Here is a 20705-nt window from a genome sequence, read left to right on the forward strand (position 1 = left end):
CTTTCATTTTCCGCTCCCTGTCCCCTGTACGGTGTCACTTTTAAAGAAGGATTAGGAGCCGAGGTGGAAGCAGGCGCGCAACCGCTCTAAGCTATCCTGACTTTGAAGCTCGTCATTTCATCGCTGAATTTTCACATCATTTTCCATCCAAGTAAGACACCTCTTTATTCAAGCCGAAATCGGTTGTTCCTGCGACCCAGTAGATTAACCGATATCCATCAAACCTTACATTTTCGGTATCTCATCTGGTCCGCGTCAATAAAATGTGATTGTTGTGCTGTTGCTGTTCTCAAAGCAAACGGCAAATAACAACCGCAAGCAGATGTTTGCACATGGTGAGAGCAGCTGTTCGGGCGACAAAGCACGTCTACCCCTTGTTGAGAAGGATTCCCACTTACTCATCGCAACAATCTCTCTCCATAACCGAGGGCCAATTTCATGCCCTCGTCTCTCGATTGCTAGGTCACTCTCCAAAATAAGTCCCCGGAGAGGATGAGCCGAATGATGATGCATGCGGTGGTGTGTTGTAATTGTTGCTTTTTACCCAAAGTTGCCTTTATTGCACATGCAGAAGTACTGTCACACTCAAAACAAACCCTGGTGAGTGTACCATTGGCAGCCTCTGGAGTTGTGTCTGTAGAATGTGGTGCCTTCAAAACAGAAAGATTAATCTCCTTTCAAAGTGTATATATGTGGGGAAGCAGCTCAGTTGCACAAAAGAGCCACCCCCGCTACTGGTCTAAATTGAATTTTATAATCCTCTACCTACCCCCATGTTCCTTCTTGCCTCCGGCTGGGGTAGAATTGTGTTCTTCATCTTTGGATCAAAGCATCAACCCACCCACCTTTCATGCAAAGTCATTTTGATGTGGTACAAAATGATATTGCCAACACACATTTACTGTTTACGTTGACTCTCAAATGCGCCATGCTGCTAATAACTTCACGTGCAGTGGTAAGATTATACATTGGTGGTGTTGGGGTTAGGGTTAGCTCATATTTAAGAAATAAATAAATAATCCATAGGCTTGTCAAATCATGTCTTCCTATGAAACCGGACTGTGGCGCAAAAAAAAAAAAAAAAACCTCAGTTTTTATCAAATATAATATTGAGCTCTAGTTTCCTCATTTAAAAGACAACCTTTTTTTGTGCGACTACACCCTGAGTTGGTCGCCAGTCAGTCGCAGGGTATTGTTTTTAAGTTTACCCAATAAAAACTTGTGGCGTTATAACTTACAGCGATGGCATTTCCGAAAAAGTCCGCTTGCTGCTGAATTCATAAATACGAAACATTTTACTAGCTTTCGTTTTATGTTCTTGTTATTTATTATTGTTGTGAAAACATGATGTGCCCGAGTAAAAACCGAGTGCGGGTTCAGAATCAGCTCAAAAAATATAGATAAAAATGTTATTTGCTTTGCTGAATAAAAAGAAAAAAAAATTGCAGACCAGTGTAATTGATTTGAATGAAAGGCAGCGCAGTGATAAGACCCCACGCCTAGCTCAAAGTCAGCCGGGATAGGCCGCAGCTCACCTGTGACCCGAATGAGGACAAGCGGCACACCAAATGGTTCGAAAGTAAATCAAGTGGAACAATATTCCCGCGGGGCCAAAAGTTTACTCACAATTTTATTTTGCCATTTCAAATATGCCCTTGTCGGACTCTGCATTCCTCATTTGCTTTACAGTTATGTTCTCAATGTGAGAAAGAAGGCCAACTGATTTCAAAAGAGGACGAACTGAAGTGCCTGCGCAAAATGTGAAAAAAATCCACGTGAAAAGACAGCATAATGTAGAGCCTCGGTGCGACTGTATTTATGGGAAATCTTAAAACCAATAGTCTCAAACTTGGGGCAAATTGGTGCCGTTGCGAAACACAGTGTCTTTTAGGCAGCTGGTTAAAGTAAAGTCTCTCCTTTCCCAAGAGCACTTTGAAACAGTAATTCATGCCTGAGTCACAACCTGGCTGGATTACTGTAATGCACTTTACTTTGGAGTCAGCTAGTCCTCCATGAAGCGTCTCCAGTTGGTCCCGAATGCTGCTGCTGGCCTCTTGACTGGTACTCAAAAGAGGGAGCACATAACTCCGACTCTGGCATCCCTTCACTGGCTCCCGATACATTTTAGAGTTCTTTTTAGGCTCCTGTTATTTGTTTTCAAATCTTTAAATGGCCTCGCCCCACCTTACCTCTCTGAGCTCCTCCCCCGCTTCGCACCTGCCTCAGGTCTGCGGACCAGACACTATTAGAGGAATAAAGAACTAAGCGGAGGTTCTGAGGGCATCGAGACTTTTCCGTTGCTGGTCCCTCCGTTTGGAATGACCTCTTGCTGAACATTCGGCAAGCCCCCTCACTAACTCATCTTAAAACTCATTTTATTCTCTGGCTTTTGACGCAGCATGAGACTTGATTTTTAATACAGTATTGCCATTTTTGTGCTTTCTACTGTCTTCATTATTAATTTGTTTGATTGTGTGCATTTTTTTTTTGCTCCATGTACAGCACTTTGTATAGAGCGGTGGCTGTTTTAAAGTTTAATATTTGATCACTGACGCTTTGTAAAGTTGAATTTGAAGGGTATGTTGGAATTTTCCTCCAGCTAAATGCATTTCCCCGCCTGTTATGCATCCAAGGTTTCGCATGACAGTTTCATTGGAGGCTGACTTGCGCTGCTGCACCCTTGGGCAAGTGTCAACTGCCATTGTGGTGGTAAAAGGCCTCCTGCAGCTATTGGGCTTCTTGTCAACATGTTTTATGAAATCAATATGTCATCGTTCAACTTAACCTCTTTGAAACCACGTAATTGTTTTCTTCACTGGTGCGCAAAGTCATGACGCGCAACCAAACCTTCCCTACCGGCCATCACACGAGAAGGACTTTTTAAAATTCAGCCTTGACGAATTAATGGAGCAAATGTGTTTGTTTTTTTTTTTTTTTTTTGGGGGGGGGGTGGGTGGGCAAGCCCCCTTTCACAGCAGCCTGAACAATGACTTCGGATTTCAAAATTCATTATCCATCAATTCATTGCGTAGTTTTGCAACTACTCTGAAAATGGTGTTCTTTAAATTGACTCCATTTTATTTTGTCAAGTGGTTGCGGGAAATGAAATCATCAAGGTACATTTTTTTTAACATCGACTTTAAAAAATGTCAGAATCCAGACTACTTTATTTTGTGCAGCCCCTTGACGAAATAAAATGGAGTAAATTTAACAAATACATTTTTCAGTGTATGATGAGGCGATGAAACATTTATCTGGCTTCACAGTCGCGGCCCTCTAAGAGAAAGTGAGTTGCAACAAAAATGGGTTTGACACTGTTGCTTGAAAGAACTAAAGACCCTCAGTAGTCATATAAATGCCTTGAAACTTTGAGAATTGAGAAAAAAAAATCATGTCTTTCACGATAATTATTCGAGAAATAAAGTTATGAAACTGACCTGGCCGAACATGCTGTTGTGATTATAGACTTCATTGTCTACAGCACAGATTACACATGGCGCCAGATGCCCTGAAGCAGCTCCTGTGAAAAACACATCATTGATGTTTGTCACACAGCTAATAATATGTGACGATGGACACACAAAATTTTTCGCTGAGCCAATAGCGTGGACAGTGAGAAAAGTTGTGTCATCTGAGTACATGAAAAGAAAAAAAATGTGATTAAATGTGCTATTTAATAATGCTATATGCGATTGTGCGCCCCACTGAATGAACAATAAGTATTGATACTTATTGTTCATTCAGTGGGGCGCCCATTTTAAAGTGACTTCAAACCAAGTTGAAAATGATGGATCGGAGTGGAATAGCATTCTGGGAAATTTAATTGATTACTCACAGCAGCCTTTTAGCGAAAAGGTCAGCAGGTTTTCAGATTTGAGGGCTGTCAGCTTCAGGAATGAACCGAATAATGATTTGGATCCCCAAAATGCAGTTACCTACAAAACACAAACAACAAAAATGTTTATGATCAAAAACACAAAACCGACAAAGTCGAAACAGAAATCGCTGGTGTCAAGGAGCCAGGAAAAACAAGGCATTGATAAAAAGCACCTGCAAAAGGCAAGGGAATAGTAGCAGTGAAAATACAAATAAAATGACAAGAGTCCAATTTACACAACAAAAGACGAAACAATACCAATGCTGACAAACGAGAGCGAGACTATGAACGAGCTCAAGCGGTCTAGAAAACACCACTTCGCATAAACGGCGAGCAAGGTCAATAACCCGAGAGAGACTTGCCTACTTGGCAGTCCATAAATACTTGGCAAGGTTTGATTGCAAAGCAGACACAGGTACACTGCTCAAGAGGCACGCCTTCTATTCAAGCTGGTCCATCCATCCATCCATTTTCCGATCCGCTTATCCTCACAAGGGTTGCGGGGCGGGTAGACGGGGTGGCGGGGGTGGGGGTTGTGGAGCCTATCCCAGCTGTCTTCGGGCAGTAGGTGGGGGACACCCTGAACCGGTTGCCAGCCAATTGCAGGGCACACACAGACAAACAACCAGCCGCGCTCACACTCACACCTCCGGACAATTTCGAGTGTTCAATCAGCCTGCCACTCATGTTTTTGGAGTGTGGGAGGAAACCGGAGGACCCGGAGAAAACCCACGCGAACTTCACACAGGGAGGCCGGAGCTGGAATTGAACCCGTGAGGTTGACGCACTAACCACTGGACTACAGGGCTGCCTACTCCGGCTGGTCAAAAAAAAAAAAAAAAAAAACACAGACAGAGCAAAACCATGACAAGGGCGGTGGAAACTGAATCACTTCTTATTTGCCCTCTGCCCATTCGTGCTGCTTTTCACATCATCACCAGCACACTTTGGCGTTTATGTCATTCGTAAAGCTGTGGAAAAATATGATGACAAATGGGATACAGTAGTAGCGTAACAGTAAGATACCGTGGACTTTTAACACACTTTTTTCTAATCACACCAATTAGGAATCAGGGAGAAGACAAAATATTCATGCACATGGTGTGAGTGGTGAAATACTGAATCATCTGAGGAGAATAATTTGCGAGCAGAAATGTGTTTCATATCAATTAGGGATTAAAATGGTAAAAATGGAACATTGAGGAGTCAGTCACTCACTACATTTTGGATTAGACTGTCACACAAGGTGACTGTGACTGGACTATTAATGGGAAATTGAGTGCACGGTCCACCGGCTAGCGCTACTGTATGTTCGTGATTATAATACTAATGAACCCAATTCAAACTCATTTTCGTGCCGGTGTCAATCTTGGATAGGATGCAGGTGACTGTGACCTAGCAAAGATGTATTGATGATGTAGTAAGCCTCTTTATTGATGTGGGACTGAGCCCTTTTCACCATGACGACGATCAATTATTCTTCAGAATAATCGTGAGGTATCATTCACACTTTACACCGGTGGGAAAGCCTAACTTCTTCTTCTTCTCCTTTCGGCACGTCCCTATTCAGGGGTTGCCACAGCGAGTCAGTAATTTCCATCCGCCCCTGTAAACCGTCCTACCAACTCGCATGGTCGTCTTGGCAAAAGTTTTACGCCGGATGCCATTCCTGACGCAACCCTCCCCATTTCTCCGGGCTTGGGACCGGCACTGGGGAACAGTGCACCCCCAGGGGAGGGCACTGCTCCCCAGTGGCTGGGTTCTTCATGGAAGCTAACTAACTGGTTGTTATTCAAAACAACACAATTTTAGGATGAACCTCTAATAGACTATAACCTGTACAGGACAATTTAATTTGACCTTTGGCTATGCATTTCCAGCTGTTTTTGTCATTTTTGCAGAACTTTTTGTCCCCATAAATGCTGAGCGAAAAAAAAAAAAAATCCAAAGTCACTCAGCAAATAGCCGGCAACCTTTTTCCGAAGGACAAGCATATAGTAAACCCAAATATAGAAAATGCATTGCTAGATGGAATTCCAGAGTCCAAACTGTCAACATAGCCACCACAGTAAAAACATGTACGCACTGTACACGCAACGTCTGAAGTAATGTGACATTATTTGCATGTTATCATGAAGAACAGTATCAGCAGACCTTAAGCAATCGAAAGAAGGCGTAAAACCAACCAACATTTTCTTGCAAAGCATATTTTTTTTCCCATACTCTCACAAGTACAAAAGAAAATCAACCGCAAATGAATTCAGGCACAGCGGTAACAACAGTGACAGCTTATCATGTTGTCAGGTTGCAGGGTGCATGAAAGGGTTAAAAAAAAAAACTGCTCAGTGCAGTGTGCCCTCCTCGCTACCCACAGGGGATAGTGAAAAAAATATATATATCCTTACCTATAGATGCCAAAAGATAGCAATGCAACTAATTTGTAAATACCAACACGCCACAACATGGCACCAAAGAAATACTCATTTTTTCTGCAAATCACTGTGGAAATTTACATTAAAAAAAACTAAACACAGCTGCAAGACTGCAAATAGCATAGATTCACTGAAAAAAGTATATTCCGATCAAACCAATGTTAATGTAAAAAAAAAAAAAAACAAAGAAAAAAATATACCTATGCGCATGCTGAATGTCATTTAACAGAGCCGCTTTTGCTCAGTCATCCACATGGTTACATCTCTCACGATCATGACACTGGAACACTCAGTATTTTGACACCGCCGTCATATTTGCTTCAATGTGAGTCCACTTAACGTGACAGCGAGAGTGAGTCACGATCGAATGACTAACACGCCTTAACACAGTTACATCGAGTAACGTTGTGGGTCAGGGTTGAGTTTAGTTACTTCCATGTCGGCAACCTGGTGGATTAGTGATTAGCATGTTTTTCCTCGCTGTTAGGAGATCCAACACCATCTCTGAAAAAATGTTGTCTGTCCTCCCCGTTCTTCACTGAAGTCTCCCACTTCTCCATAACAGAAGATGTGAGCGTGGACGGTTGTCTCAATGTGTTCTGCTCTGTCTAAAATTGTCGGAGGAACTTCTCCCGGGGCTGTACGCTTGACTTGCGGTTGAAAATGAAATCCTGAAAGCTTAGCAACCAGGTGAGCTGTCAGTAAGCACAAATTGTCTGGTTGAAATCCCACAGCAGGAAAGAGACGTGTGTGTGGGTGTGGATGTGGGTGTGTGTGTGTGTGTGTGTGTGTGTTTAGGGGTGGGTTAATTGGGAACAGGATGAGTTTACGTCTGGTTTGGCATGGTGGAGACAGGACAGTGCGGTTTCGTATAAAGCGAGACATCTCTTAAACTACATGGAGCACAACTCTTGAAAGAGCGCACCTGGGCAATCGATTCATTGGGGAGTGCGTTGAACTCCTTTGGTTGTCCACTAAATTTAATCCTCCAGGAAAACAAAATATTTTGGTCCATTAGACTTGTGGGCATGACTTTATCTCAGTGTCGCAAAGCCTTGACTCAGTAAGATGTCGAAGATTTTGAATGCCCGAACTCCCCCCACCGCCCCTCTAAAATGAGACTTATGTCAACTGATGCCATATGTTTAACCATTTGGAATAATGGCTTATTGCTAAAAAGTCACTGACTATGTAGTGGTTCACTGGACTGATTTGCATATGGCTTTCCACTCAGTAAATGTGGGAATACGAGTGTGAAAGTTTTTCTGTCTCTGTGTGTTCTGTAGCTGCTTGGTGACTCGGGCGTACCGTAGTCTGCCTTTCGCCCCCTGAACATGTTAAGCAGTACAGAAAATAGAATGATGGATGGCAATGTGAATGAGAACAAATGTTCTGTGCTTTATATCTGTCTTATTTGTATCTCCCCTGCTAGAAAAAACAGCATTGAGCAGCAAGGTTTTGTTAAGTTTGCATGCCGGTCTTGCTTGTGTCCCCAGCAAGAGCAAAACAGCAGCAGTTGCAAAATCAAAATTAAAGAGCTAAGATTCGAACTGCGGAATCGTCGGTCATTAGGGAACCCGCTCTGGCACCCGAATCACAGCCACCCAGCAACGCCAACGTGTTGTTGTTGCCCTGCTGATAATTGGGGACACCAACAAAACCGGCTGGTCACCAGCTCTCACCAGCTCTTGACTAGGCCCCAGTAACAGGCCGAACTTTCAAGGTGGCTATGACTCAGTTCACAGAGCGGGTTGCCCAGGGTCACAAAGTTTGACTCTTCGAGTCTTGGATCTTTTGTTTTGCTCATGCCGATAACACAACAAAACAATGTTGCATATCTCTTCACAAAATCCGTTTTCAGTTTTCCCATGCTAGCTTACTCCCTGCAAAGCGCTTCCGCTTCCCCTTCATCATTCCTGCACACCAGCGAGGATTCATTTACTTGGCATATTTATGTTTTCATCATGTCTGTCCTTTTGGAACAGCTGCTTGTATTTAATGTCAGACACCTTCAAAATAAATTGAGGTGCTGTCATCTCACCTAAATCGTATTTCCGTTTTATTCGTGAGCACACAAATCCAGGAGCAGGCGTGGGGCTGCCACCTGCATTCACATCTGTTGTCAGGTCTATAATAAGCATCCCCACAGAAGTACTGTTGAATTTCCACATAGTTCTGACAATCATTTGTGGGGGCTATTCCATAAATATCAACCAACTGGAAGAGCAATAGAAAGTCAAACACACACACACACACACACACACACACACACACACACACACACACACACACACATAGCACATTAAACATGTTAGCTATGCGACTGCAGCACTACTCTGTTTGAATCCTACTAAATTGTATGACATTGAAATGAAAGAAAAACAGTGTCGTCAGATTGATCTGGTGGGGCTCTGTGGAAAGATAAGCTAAAGTAATGAATGCTGCGTGTCAAATAGGAATATTCAACCCACAAACACACCTTTAATGTCCAGATATCCTGCTTAATCCACAGAAAGTGTCATGTTTCGGTTTGTGACCAACAGGTGGCACTGTAGGGCTCTCCCTGCAGCTGCACACCTGTTGGTCGTTATGTAATTAGTAGCATAAAAGGACTCCCTCCCGACCACTCAGGGTCGGGTCATTGTTTGTTGCTCTTTGCTGCTGGCATCTTTGTTTGTCTGTCATGTTTAGGTTATGTTTTTGGTCATGTTTTTGTTATTGATCGTTTTGAGCTTCAGTCATGCTTTTTGTTTGATACTTTGGACTTTGTTTGTTTAGGATTTAGTTTTTTGTGTTTTATCAATACACTTTTTCAAATACACCCTGCTCCTCCCTCCTGCCTGCTTTTTGGGGTCCGCCACCACCTTGCAACGTGACAGTAAGAAGTGCAGGAGAAAAGCAAGAGAGACTCTGGCCACTGTTGAGGTCAAAGTACATTCGCTATCTTGAGATGGAAGCGATGGAAAAGGCCCTCATGCTGTAGGTAGAGTGATATCTATCGTGTGACAGGGAAAGACATTAGCATTCACTTGTATATGAAGGGAGCAGATTTGACACATATCTCAGTGGAAGCGATCTTGTTCATATCCCGTTTTCGATGAAGAGACAGTATTTTTGTATTCTTGTCATGACAGTAACGATGTGAAAGCAGATAAACAGTGGACCTTCACGATGGATTTATGTTCACAATAAAAAAAAAATAACCAAAGCAAAGTAGCACCAAAGGCAAGATTCCTCTCTGGCGCCCCCCTCTGTCTGTGATTATATTGTTTTTAGTTTGTTTTGTTTTTTTCATTTCCTGACTTATTTTGATCATCAGCATGTATTAGCGTCAATAATACGCTGGGCACACCATGCTTTTTTTTCTCTGATTATAACCATAGCAACTACAATTTCATTTTTTTATTTTTTGATTTCTGCAGCATGGGAGAATGCATTGCCTTGCAGGATTTTTTTTCTACCGCAGAAGTCTCACTGACTTTGAAAGGATGGTTAGAAAGGGTCAAGAGGCTTCAGAGATTTTGTCATTTTCATATCTTCAAATACCTGACAGAAAATTTCATCAATACACCTTTAGCAGAATGAGACTCTTTGCTCTCCCACACAAAATATTTTTTTATTCTGAAAAAGTGTTTTCGTTCCATTCACAAGTCCTTGGACTATTCTGTACTTTTCATCAGCAGAAACAACCTTCTTCCCCCCCGCCCCCCCAGCATGTGCTGAAAACAAACGATGACTTGCTTATCCTGTACTTCTGAAATGTTTCTTTAACTGTGGCTCACCGAGGAAACCAATTAATATCAAACCTGTCTGATGTCACCCTCAGTCTTTCAAAACAGAAGACACAAATTATGCTAAAACAACACACTCCATACTAACAGCACAGAATAATTTGGCACACACTGGCTTGTCGACAGATAAGGTTGTAGACTGAACAGGCACATCTTTGGTTTTAGATCATTAGCAGTAAATACTTGCATGGATGTCTGAATGTATTTCTTATTTTCGTTGGAGAAATGTGCCAAAGTCATGCACTCTGCTATTTTTCTGGTGAATTGTTACCAGCTATGATGTCTGGGTAATGCGGTTTTGCCACATTATTTTTGCTCGCTAGCAAGTACAGAACATATGTCTCTGTCCTGACTGGTCAGCACAATATAGCTACATTGTTAAATGGAGAACAGAATCCAGCTTTTTTTTTATTTTTTATTTTTTTTTTAGCAATGATAAGGCTGATTATTCCATGTGTTTCTGAACAGCAGCTTGCCTCTTTGAAAGAATGTGAACATTGAGTGAATGAATATTTCTGGATGGAACAGATCTTGTGCCTCCTTTGATATGCATGGATGGGGGATTCCAAAAAAAATGGGAGCTCAACCAGCATCCCGGAATGGATTATGACTGACTTTAGAGGTACCACCTTATTTCATATTTATTTTAACTTTTGAGAATAACCAAATATTGCATTGAGTTCCTTTTATTTTTTTATGCTACCACACAATCTACGGTGACAGAGACTTAGAGAGGCTTGGCATAGCTGTAGCTCTTAATGCGCTCATCCATCACCCCAATAAATCACAAGCACCATAAATCACAACGCCAAAGTGCAGATAAAACATGCACATATTCACCCACGTTGGATAAATAAGTGCACACACTACGACACTTGCTTACAGACATGCTGGCTTTGCTCTTATCCAAAGCCCGTCGGGTATGATGTCCTCTGGGAAATCTGGGAGCTATGTCAACACACAACATTGCTGTTGTTTTTTTTTGGGAGGGGGAATATTCTGTTTAATACCACACATGATAATCACTCCACTTTACTGAACATCAGGTGTGCCGAAACGTTTTTGACCGAAGATCTACTTTTCGATCAAGCAACCTCCCGCGAGCGACTCGTTACCGCGCACGCGCGCATACGCACGCACTTAGACACGTGCGGCATGATGAGCAACAGCCAGACGCGGAGGCATGCGACGCACATTTTGCAGCCTGTTAGCTATTGTAGCTCACGTGTACCGTTTTAAAACGCTTCTCACGGCCCTCTAGACTCCCATTCTTTGCCCACGCCCTCGGTGAATTGTACACGAAACAAACTCTGAATGAGAGTAATGATAATGATAAAAGATGTAGTGCAACAGCTCTGATCACAAGCTGCAATTGCAGACTGCTGAGCGCAAACAACTTCCGGTGACGCAAGTCACACGCCACCGCAGGTTAAAGATAACCTGCTTCATTTTCTTTTATTTTTTTAATACTTTTTGTGAAAGTGAGACTGATAGTATGATTAGGGTGCAGTCTGCATGAACACAAAAAATATATTACTCACGTGCACAGAGACACACAAATGTTTTTTTTTTTTCTCCTCTAAACCCCTCGCGATGGACTTGGGACTAGCCAGCAAGCTACCGGTGGATCGCGATCGACGTAATGGGCCCTCCTGCTGTACATACTATATTTTAATATGCACTGAGGTCCACTTCTTATATAATTATAGTCTTCATATTACTGTACTGTATAGTATGCTCATTTTTTATGCATGTAGCGTTGCCGGCCCACCGCTGATAGCGATGGCTGTTTTATTTTCAACTTCTCCAGACCAATTATTGACACTCGTGTGCAGGGGCGGGTTGGCCGTGGGGAATTTCGGGAGGCCCATTCCAGACTGCAATTGGCACGCATCCAACACTATATCAACAAATCAAGAAAAACTGGTAATCCAATTTGAAGCCACATAATTTGTGAAATGGCCATTAGCGTTTCTTTCATTTATAACTAATATTGTTGTCAAAAGGACAATTTCATTTACTTCACACCATGTTATGATGATATGGCCTTGTTTACCAATGTATAAAAGTATGTTGATGCATCTTGGTCATTTGTTAATCGGAGGTTTGAGCGCTTGTGTATCTGGCAGCGGGCGCTCCGGAGAGTGTGTGACTTGCTGTGTACCATCCGACAAGTGCTGATACAGGCTCTTCTGTTTTTATGTTTTTTTCTTGTAAAACAATGTAGGTTTCTTCAACAAACGGATGGTTCATAGTAGAGCTTAAACCTGATGTCTTTTGTCCTTATGCAATGACATTAAAGCGGTTGTCTGTTTGAGTTTCGCAACAGCCAGACATGCAATGTGCAAATACACGTGCTAATTAAGCACATGGATGCTTCCAAATGTGATACGATGCTTATTTCCCTGCTTCTCCCAAGTGAGAAGATCGGCTCAATAACAAGGTACCACATTTACAAATTATGGCCCCACCTCAGTTGCTCAGTGCGGCTCGCAGTACGTCAAGGTCTCACTGAAATAACTGACCAACCCGTGTCTTCCATTAACTCCCCGGCATAGATCAATCATGTCCATTAGGTGCAGTTTGTAAACGCGTCATTCATCCTTCATCTGGCATGCATGATTTATTTGGACCGTGTATGCACACTACATATGTATACCGCTAATGCATATATTTTTGCTTTTCACTAGAAAAAAAACCTCACTGCAATCATCTCTAAGATGAAAAAAAAATGCTTAAAGTGGTTGAAAGTAGGGATGCCTCTCATCTTGGAAACCACAGAATACTGAGAATCCTTCAGAAAGCCCAGCACGATATCCATCATGTCCATTCAACCCAATGAGTTGTTTGATGGTTTTTGAATTAGTGTTCCCCGAATTTCTTGAATCAATACATGCCAGGGCTTGAACGCTTTCCCTTTATGAACCAAATGAACAGATCATGTTTTATATATTTGCAAGATGATCAAAACTTAAACCATCGTAGCAACGGAGGAAATGATGTTGCAGTGATTTAGTGGCAGATATTCCACTCTGTTTTGTAGCTCCAAGGGTGAATAATGTGCTCTTTGATTTCGATGACATGGTGCGATATTCCCGTAATATTTTGACCAGTGATAATCCTCAGTGTGTGGTTTTTTTTTTTTTTGCTTGATAAGGAATTCACCACTTTTTTTTGTTTTTATGATCATAATGTTACGCTCAATTCTGTTGCCCTGGCTCATTAATTTCCCTTCTTATCAGATATTTGGCCCAAAGATAAAAGAACGTTTGAAAAGGAATTAGCTGTAAAACCACAACTCTTTTTGAAGATTAAAGATCTGTGCTTCCACACGCACACTCTTTGCCTTTTGTGTCTATTCAAGTGATCACATAAGATATTGTCGAAATCAGAAGATAGGACGGCATACACAAGAGGACAACGTTCTGATTTGGTTTCACTTGGAAAAACTAACATGAAGCAATTGGCTCACTGGGCTTTCCAGATCAGATGTGATTAGTACGCCTATTTATCAAAAAGTAGTTACGCTAGCAGCTTTATCTACCGAATGAAGTCTGTCTATTGGTTGTATCGTATTGATGTCCAGGTATGTCAGCGTCAGTGATAATGTATCCATTCCATTAGCCTACCGGGGGCGCTTTATCCTCACGAGGCGTGCTGAAGCCTCAAGTTGTTGCCAGCCAATCGCAAATAATAATGCATCAGAATGTTATTTCATTTGTAGTCTTTGCTTTTGTTTTAAATGTCATTTGTACTGGTCTAATGAAAACCGGAACGCAGTGGGAAAAAAATTGAGAATTTTCTCAAATGTCAGCTTGTTCTCATTTCGATTGTGGTGGATTGAGACAGAAGTTGTTTTTGCATAGATGCCTCCAAAAGATGACACGTCATTTCAACCGTGCCAGTTCATCACAAATACTGGATGGATCCCAAGAGAGAGGGGGGGAAAAAAGATGTTGACTATGTAGAACAGAAACATGTCCCTAAATCAACAATTACAGTTTTTGAACTGAACTGCAGAAGTTTAAAGATATATTTTTTTGTCTCCATGAGGAGCCGGTTTGAAATTGAATCTTAGTTTAGGTATTTTCATTTTACGAGAATCGCAAAGTTTCAAAACAGTCTTTTTTCAGATGCTAGTTGACCTCTGATTTGTTTTAGGAATCTGTTTTTTTTCTTCTTTTTTTTGTATATTCTGTTTCATTAAAGTGGGAGGCTGCTGGTAGCAAGATTTGAATGAAGCCTCAGTTCACCAATCCCTCCCTGTTGAGTCTCAGACCAAAGCCAGGCCCCTTATTAGTATCACCTAACTTTCTAGGTGTGCTGGTCTTCAAACTGTTTCGCGCATGACTTTAGCCATATTCATCTTAAACGTTTTAAACGGTTCATCGCAGAGTACAGAGTTGCGCTCGAGAATTGGAAGTGTTACAGTACTGCATAAGCCAAGTCATCACTGAATAAATGAGGCACTGATCCTGGCGCTTTCAAAATAGTTTAAATTGAAAGCACCATGATCTCTGTTAGCATCTTTTGTTTTGAACCACAACTACTTGAAGCCAAGACTCGGGGGGAAAATGTCATATGAACATGGGGAGGGGGAAGGATCAGGCGGTCAGTAGAGTCTCCAGGACTCAAATTTTTGATCGATGTATCATGTCGGCTGTTGGCTTGTCTCCGGACATCATACTCCTTTTTAAATGCCTTGCTGTGCTTCGAGGCAAAATATCCCTGACACGACCTGATAACATGATTACTGAGATCATCAGTGGTATCAATGGCCAACCAGCTGTCACCTTGCATTGGTTGTAACTCAAGGGTCCAAGCCCATCTGCCTTGCCGAGTTTCTCCTGGGATCTTGCCAGCTTGGAAGCTAGACTCTAAATGCTAAAGTAAAGTGAAATGCATCATCTACTTATGCAAAGATAGCAAAAGTCAAGCTAATCTCTAGTGACGGATGCAAAAAACGTCTTTAATAATGGGCAGGCTTCCCTGACCTCATCAATGATGGTAGCTTTTTATTCAAGGCGGCAGACTGACTAAATCTAAAGAAGGCCAGAAGAATATTAATATTTAATATCAATTTTTAACTATAGTGGCAAGACAAGATAATTACTACAGAAGAAGACAATGTAAATGTTCATGAACATTTGAGTAGGATTAATTGAACTGTGCGAGCCTCCAATGAACTCCCGCAGCATGCAGGGCTCTGCCACTGATTTCATGAGTGGCCGAGTCTCAGCCACTGGCATTATGGCAATTTAAAATATGAATCACAGTTGCATCAAGTGACACCGTATAAAATTATAGCCAATATAATGCACATATTCACGAAGAAGAAAAACATCAATTATTGGGTTTAAGCAGCCAAGGCTTAAATTATGCAAGTACACACATATATTTTACAACAACACTTAACCATATTTACAATTTCACCTATGGATGAAATACTGAAGAGTGCTGAAAAATGCACATTGCACAAGCGTCATGATTTCATCCACTGGTAGATATGAAATTAGGCAAATGGTACTGTACTGTTGTAAAACAAAGTATAGGTGTACTGTATATGCTGTATTTTTATATCTCGGTGGCCTTTCTTGTTTACTTCAAATAAAGAAATCAAGGTCAAGGTCATCTTTATTGTCAAATATGCTCCATGTACAACATACAGCACAGATGAAATTTCTTTCCTCTCAATCCTCAGTGCAAACATGCAAACACACTGTGCATTAAAACACACACAGCTAAAGATAAGGCAGCAAACTACACTGTATAAAAAGACATAAATATATAAATCTAAACAATATAACAACAGCACTTGTGACTATTGTGGTTTAAAGTGAGGTAGTGCGTGAGCGTGTGCAGTGGAATTCCTTGCTGCATTGCCTGTTCTCTCTACCATACATATTTTTTGACTGCTCCAAACTATTCCAACTTCAAAATGCTCAGCTCATTCAGGAAATGTTGCAAACGATTCCCATTCCACTATTTTTTTCACAAAAATTCCCAAATTACAAGATTTTTCGCATTACTCTTTCCTCCTTCCACATTTCTTGACCATTTTAAAACATTCCGCTTTTTTTAATCCTATTAAGCTTATTCAAGCCATCAAGAAAACAATTTCTTATTCTTATCACAATTTAAAAAAAAAAAAAATCCATTCCATAACGCTGACTATCAATTTTAAACGTGTGCGTGTGATTGTGTGTGGGTCTAGGGGAGTGCAATGTATTTATATATTTTTTATATTTTTATATTTTGCGACGCACTTGGGGGTGGAGGCTCCTGCAGAATTTCGTTGTAACAAGTGTGCAATGACAATAAAGTATTCATTCATGATCACCAAACCCACCTCAGAAAAATTCCTAAATTAAGACATTTTTAAATACAGTATTATATAAGTACATACATAAGTCTCATCCACTTAACATTTCAGTTAATTCCACAGCCTTCCCGATCAGCTTTAGATCAAGAAGGCTGCGTGCTACATTCACATGCAGTTTCTCCAGAAGTTGCATTTTTTTATAAGGAACATAATTTTCGGACATATACAGGATGTTTCCATTTCTTTGCATTTCTTAGTATGTATGAATAGCATTTGGTAAGCAGCATTAGCAATATATTTACTGAGCAAAAACAAGGTTGACTTCTGTACTTACTTTTTTTCTCTGTACATTTATTAAGTGTACACGTATCAATGAGTATGTTGATATGCCTTGCCTCATATGTAGCACAAGACTCGTCATGGTAATCATGGCATCGTGGCATTATTAAATGCTTGTGCCTATTTTTCTGTGCAGTATTTAGCTATAATCTGTCCATGATCCAATATTTTGGCAAATATCACAGCTTTTTTTTAGCTTTACTCAGAACAGCCTACATAGTAGGTAAGGTAAAGATGAAGACTCGGCCGTGTGATAAATCCAAATCAAAGTTCAGCTCAGGGCATCACGTCAGAGCCCTTCTTTCTTAATCTACACTGCTCCTTACTGACAATAATCTCCGCTGGTGGAGCAAAGAGCTGAAATGGGATCATTCAAAGCGGACATTAAAAGATTCTCAGCCTTTGTTTCATGACTGAATGGTGGAATTACCCCCTGCATAGTCCCAAGTGGGCTTTTTTTAAAGGTTAGGGCCAAATGCAGACGCACTACGAGTAGATATTTTCAGCGTCAAATATTGGTATGCGGGTCGAGTAAGCCCTCTGTTTGTCTCTCAGATGAGAGTGAAATGCCAAAATCCACGCAACAACACAATGTCAGTTAAGGGTGGCGCCACTGCATCAATGCTCTTCCACTTGGAAGCATTAATCTACACCGAGAATCCAAACCGTTGTTCAGGATTCTGCGAGCTCGTATTTGGAAAAAAATAATTGAACTTTGAATGGATTGAGGATGGTTCTGGATATATGTGCTTGACTGTGGATGGTATGACAAACAATGTCTTCTTGTAACAGAGGTGGTTGCGGGCATGTTGACGTGCATTGGCTCGCACTATTGTTATGCTGCAGAACTTTATAGTTTTGTCGTAGTTACTTATTATTCTCTCTCTCTCTCCCTCTCTCTCTCTCTCTCTCTCTCTCCCTCTCTCTCTCTCTCTCTCTCCCTCTCTCTCCCTTTTTCGGCGTGCCTCTACTCGGTGCCTGACTAACCTTGCCTGTCTTGCATTGCTTTCACCGCGCTATAATGTAATCGCCACTCACTGCAATTACTCGAACACTTTGGCATCTACCGCTGAAAGGCATAGAACCGCTGTCAAATGTTTCTAACCCAATCTTTTCATCTGTGTCCTTGCAGAACGAGTATACATGTCGACGCCCACTACCTGGCACGTGGCTGGGGGAGCTGCCTACCATCCATTAGAAGGAACTGCTTATGGATCGTGCTGGGAACAACTTAATCGCCCAACATATAAAATATAATTACAGAGGGTGGTATGTGGAGAACAGCATAAGGATCCTATTGAAATTATTCACTAAAAACCTTGCTGGAACTTACTGGAAAACGGTGTGACCAGAATCAAAGGTTGTGATACCATCTACTTAATACTAGTTTCTGTACTGAGGGCCTAAAATGGAGGAAACCTCACAATAACTACTCAGCAACGGCTGATCTCAACCACGTTTGCTTATTGTCTCTATGAGGACAACGCGGTTAGTTTCGAGGATCAAGACTGTACATATGCCAGATTGCTTTAAAACCCTATTGAAGAACACGCACTCATCGATGAGCTTCGAGTCCCTCGCTGACAGTGACAGTATGCGATTTCAAAGCCCACTTTGATTCCTTAAGAAAGCAGGATGTCATCGTACAAAACTGACTTTTCTCCGATCAAGGCTTGGGTGGTGTATATGTGCCTCACGGGATCTGTTTTTGTTTTTTGGTTTTTTTTTTGCAACCTGTTGTTTCAGATGAACCGATTGCAGGCAGTCGTAAGAAGAGACAAGTCAAAAGAAAGGAAATTAGCCAGAGCTGAGACTATCCCAAGTCCCGTGACTTTTGATGTTGTGTGTTTGTAATTTATTTGATTTGTTTTTGTACGTTTGACTTTCAGTGTGGTTTGAAATGACGTTCGGACCTTGCCTGGTTGGATTGAATGAACTGAAAATGCAATCGAAGTAGTGAGGGAAAAAAAAAAGAAAAAAAAAAAAAGAAAATGGATGAAATGTACTTTTCTAAGCGTATAATGTAATTAATGATATCCTTTAAGGCTATTGTTTTTCTGCCATTTTTAACCTTAACCAAATGCCCCAATTTGCTGTTGGCCTCTCCTGATCATGGCTCCATCGCTCGCCCCAAATGTCAATGAAGCAATCTGTTTCCACAAAACAAGTTCGATTCCTTTGCCATCAGGCAACATCTCATGAACATATCATGTGTGAAGTAGAAATAATTGTTTCTTCCTCTTCTCAGTGCATTTCCCTTTTTTTTTTTTTTTTTTTCCTAGGCATCAATGCGTTGATCTAACGCGAGACTTGAACTTCTTGGTATTGATTTGTGTGGACACACAATGTTTTCAAATGGGAATTAGAACATCTTAACATGCGGACACGACATGCTTCCGTTTGCAAAAGTTGAATGCCAATGGAAAGGCCAGGCTGTTCTGTTTTGGTGCCTCATCTCCCTAACACCCACTAAAAAACTATCAATTCAATATTATTAATTTTCCCCAGTTTTTGCGGCGAAATTTAGCAGAATATGCCCGCTGCATGTGGAGTCTTGTATTTGGATTTGGGCAAGTAGCTCATGCATCAGTGAAACTGGCAATACTATACAATCATGACATGTTAGCAGTATACAGACATATTAACAGGACAATAAAGACATTTTAGTGTTGTTCGACAGTGAAAAACGTGCATGCCCCATCTTTGTTTCATTTGAGCAAGGAAAACATTTCATCCAAACAGTCTATACCTAGATAGTTCTTGCAAGTGTGTGAACTGTCCCCCCTTTGCCTTGTCGCAAGCGGCCCCATCCTTGAGTTTTGAAAATTGACCACGCGTCTGAAATCGCACAGCAGCTTACCATCTGGTTTTCCATTTGCTTTTCTTCTTTCTACTTTTACCTTCCTTTCCCATTTGCTCGAAAATTGACACTCTACCAAGTTTTTTCCCAAGAACAGATTCTCAAAAGCGGCTTATGACTCGTGCAGAGATGGCATTCACTCAGACCTGTCCTGTTGAGATAACTGAGCCCTTTTCACATCAAATGACTTGTTTCACTTTCCTTCAAATCGCCATCCCATTCTCCCTTCCGGAGACGGACATCCTGCGCGCTGTTCTTTGTGTGCTTGTGTTTCATCTTTACGGTACTGTATATTGCGTTGTGACATGCTTCTCAAACCCCTTCAATGTGTCCCTCTTTCTAGACTGAAAAATCGCTGTTTTCTAATGTAAATTTCTGCTTTCCTTACTGTTGATGTTTAGTAAGCGGCTGTATGTTTTTGTTCACATTCAACTCTGTGTTTTTTTAAAATGAAACTATCGACTTGATTGGTCAGCAATATGAAGTGCTCAAATAAAATATGACTTAGCCATACCCTGTACCTGCTCCATAATTGTCAAGGCCTTTCAGCATTGCACATGTATGCACACCCGATTCCCGATGGATTCGCAGTGCCGAAGCTGTCACATCAGCATTAGCCTCATTAATTTAGAGGGGAAGAACATTGATCCCTGCTCAACAGTTCTTGTTCACGGCAGCGCCCGTCGCGAGCTGCAACGGCACTAATTATGCTTCTGGTGGATAACTCAAGAGGGGCTCGTGATTATTGATCCCTCCCCATGTTCACTGTGCTCGGAACCTATCAAGCTGTAAGAGTAGATGGTTGGTATTCAGAATGCCCCCAAAGGTATCTCTTCAATAATCTCGCCGACATGACATGATCGCCTCCTCCCTAGTTTCTACTGCATTTCTCCTTTGTTTTGTCACTCACTTTTGGCCCTGGTTTCATCAGCATTACGTGGCCCGGATCCAAAAAATATTCTAGTGCTAAGAGTAGATTCTTGTGATGTGATTTTCAAAAGTCAAACCCACATTTCTAAAAGTTGCTTCTTGTAAAGATAGTATCAATCTGTCAAGCATCTTAGTCCTTGAAACTGCAACGAAA

At 41.4% G+C, this 20705-nt stretch overlaps 1 protein-coding gene across 2 annotated transcripts in view; it reads left to right on the forward strand.

Annotated features, from left to right (window-relative positions):
- LOC109530240 (leucine-rich repeat transmembrane neuronal protein 4-like) overlaps window positions 1–20139 on the forward strand; it is a 36881-nt gene extending 16742 nt beyond the window's left edge. Inside the window, exon 3 of one of the 2 annotated variants that reach the window (XR_002170984.1) lies at window positions 17894–17962. Coding sequence is in view for 1 of the 2 variants with exons in the window: in XM_019893857.1 (XP_019749416.1) it covers window positions 17894–17959 (66 nt within the window). In the remaining variant the exon portion in view is untranslated. Of the gene's footprint in view, window positions 1–17893 lie in introns of both variants that reach the window. The other variant, XM_019893857.1, reaches the window with a different exon arrangement.
- Window positions 20140–20705: the final 566 nt, after the last annotated feature.

The sequence above is a fragment of the Hippocampus comes genome, unplaced genomic scaffold, assembly GCF_001891065.2.
Source record: "Hippocampus comes isolate QL1 unplaced genomic scaffold, H_comes_QL1_v1.1 scaffold123, whole genome shotgun sequence".
In the NCBI taxonomy this organism is placed as follows: domain Eukaryota; kingdom Metazoa; phylum Chordata; class Actinopteri; order Syngnathiformes; family Syngnathidae; genus Hippocampus; species Hippocampus comes.